The sequence below is a fragment of the Penaeus vannamei genome, chromosome 27 (genome assembly GCF_042767895.1).
Source record: "Penaeus vannamei isolate JL-2024 chromosome 27, ASM4276789v1, whole genome shotgun sequence".
Lineage (NCBI taxonomy): Eukaryota > Metazoa > Arthropoda > Malacostraca > Decapoda > Penaeidae > Penaeus > Penaeus vannamei.
In genome coordinates this window covers 25566457-25568956 of record NC_091575.1, presented here as the reverse complement: position 1 = coordinate 25568956, position 2500 = coordinate 25566457, and the positions used below count along the sequence as shown (strand labels likewise).

At 43.4% G+C, this 2500-nt stretch overlaps 1 protein-coding gene across 5 annotated transcripts in view; it reads left to right on the top strand.

The window, feature by feature from the left end:
- Positions 1–2500, top strand: part of LOC113811765 (neuronal acetylcholine receptor subunit alpha-7) — a 427407-nt gene that overhangs the window by 335061 nt on the left and 89846 nt on the right. For 2 of the 5 annotated variants that reach the window (XM_070141081.1, XM_070141076.1), the window contains exon 8: positions 579–665. The exons of 2 other annotated variants lie outside the window; for them this stretch is intronic. In XM_070141081.1, the coding sequence (XP_069997182.1) occupies positions 579–665 (87 nt within the window). Of the gene's footprint in view, positions 1–292; positions 380–578; positions 666–2500 lie in introns of all 5 variants that reach the window. One more of the 5 variants, XM_070141077.1, reaches the window with a different exon arrangement.

The following is a 2500-nucleotide window of genomic DNA, read 5'->3' as shown; positions in this document are numbered from 1 at the left end:
TCCCGATCCTTATTGACCTTGTTAAATCCCCCGTGTCACTTTTGCCTCAATTTTCTAAACCCTCCATCCTGTAGAGCCATATAAGCTTACAGATTTGTTCCTGCCAGCTGCAGAGACATTTCCTACTTTCCGTTTTAATAAATATATAAGTAAATAACCAAAAAAAAAACAAAGAAAGAAAAAAAGAGAGAAAAAGCTCGTCGCCTACAGAAAATGGACACTCCTGCTTCAGTTGAATGTGTATCCATTAATGTTAACCCAGTATATTCCTTTTCTTTTTACTGTTTCGTAGGTGTGACTGTACTGCTTTCACTCACTGTCTTCCTTGACATGGTAACTGGGTCTATGCCGACTACCAGTGAATCTGTTCCCTTAATAGGTAGGCACCGACGTACGGAGTAACTCATGCCATTTCACCATCATCAAGTAGATTAATCTTGATGCGAACAGTTTTTTCCCCAAAATTCGGTAAAAAAAAAGCACCAGTTGTCCCTTTTTTAAGTATTTTTTTTTTAAACCAACACACAAGTTGATTTTATTTTCTTACTCCACTCTTCTGCATTTGATTATTATTTCAGGGGTTACCATCTTGCTATCCTTGACTGTATTCTCAAACATGGTGAATGATACCATGCCAACAACAAGCGATGCCGTACCACTTCTAGGTAATGCCCACTCTACCGGGGTCACCAGCAGCATATAACACATTATACAAATATTGATCCCCTCGCCACTGTACGAATGCTTCGGCTCGACTCAAATTTCACTCTCTTTATAACTGTGTGTAGCCACCCCCTCCCCTCCCTCGCCCCTCCCCCTCTCCCTCTCCCTCCCTTACCCTACCCCCCCCCCTCATACCCCTTTGTTAACCTCTCTGGGGAAGGGGAAGCTTAACCACCACCTCCCACCTCCCCCACCCCTCTCCCCTCTCCCCTTCCCCCCACTCCCCATCCCCCCTCCCTGAACATGATACACATTCATTGCCTATATACATATCTTTCAGCTCTTCTGCACGTCCCCTATCCCCATACCCTATTTTCAAAAAAAAAAAAAAAAAAAAAAAAAATGCTTACACACTCAAACCACACATACACACACCACTCTCCTCTATCTCCCCCTCCCCCCTCCCCCCACCTCCTACACACAACATACACTCCCAACCCCCCCAACCCCTTACCTCCGAAAACCCTCTTGAAAACACATCTCCACCCCACCCCATCCCCTTCCAAAAAAAAAAAAAAGAGCAAAGAAAAAAAAATATGCAAAAAAAAAAAAAAAAAAAAAAAGCCGCCAACCCTTTTCCTTTTTTCCCTTTTCCTCTGTTGCCATGACTGCTTACTGGCGGGAAACGTCTACCTCAGTATTGTACATGGCAACGGGTTCTCTCAAAATATAGAAGTGAAGGTCATTTCATACTTGGAGTACTGAGGGGGACGAAAAACTCAAAAGCTAGATAAATACATTTACTTTTTAAGTGCCTAACTGTTATTGATGTTATTCTTATTGTTTATTATCTATTATTATCATTATCATTATTCTTATTGATCTTATTCTTATCATTTTGATTATTATTACTATTATCATTATCATTGTTGTTGTTGTTCTTGTTCTTGTTATTATTATTTAATTCGTTTTGTGTATCATCATTGCAGATTTAGATATATATAAAAAAAATTGTCAAGATCATAAATAACGGAACTGACATGCAAGTGACGCGTGTTAATCAATTTTGTTGACATATAGAGGTGCCATCAGCTCACAAGCTCTATGCAAGCCTTAGTTTAAAAAAAAAAAGAAAAATGCTGTGTACCTTGTATGTAGCCAGTCCTCAAAAAAAAAAAAAAAAAGAGCGTACGTTCCGTTTATCATCACCCCACATCATCGCCATTATTACCATCATCATTAGTAATCATCACATGAGATAACCCACATTACAAAATATACCTAAAACACATTCATTGGCCCCTTTTGTGGATGCCAGTCGGACACATGAGCCACTTGTCTTTTCTCTCTAATTGTGGTGTTTGTGTTTGTGTTTCTTTGTCTGTGTGTGTGTGTGTGTGTGTGTGTGTGTGTGTGTGTGTGTGTGTGTGTGTGTGTGTGTGTGTGTGTGTGTGTGTGTGTGTGTGTGTGTGTGTGTGGTTTGTGTTCGTGTTTATAATGATAAATTTGCCCCTTTAGGCGCCACTCGTCCACCTGGCATCCACCCTACTTAACGCACCCCAATATCCGGCGATCCGCCCCCACCCCCTTTCCACCCACCCCTTCCACACACACTCGGGCCGCGGGACAGAGAGTGGGCGGCGGGCGTATCTCAGGGCGGGCTGCGATCTGTGCTGGAGGCGGCGCTACACACGACGGGGTGATGTCTCGGCCGCCCGTTCAGCTGGCTGCTCCTTCCACCCCGCCTGCACGCCCGCCCACACACACACAAAAAAAAGAGAGTTCAAAGCTCCAAGCTCTGTCTGCCTGCTCACCCACGCCCGCCCACACACCCGCC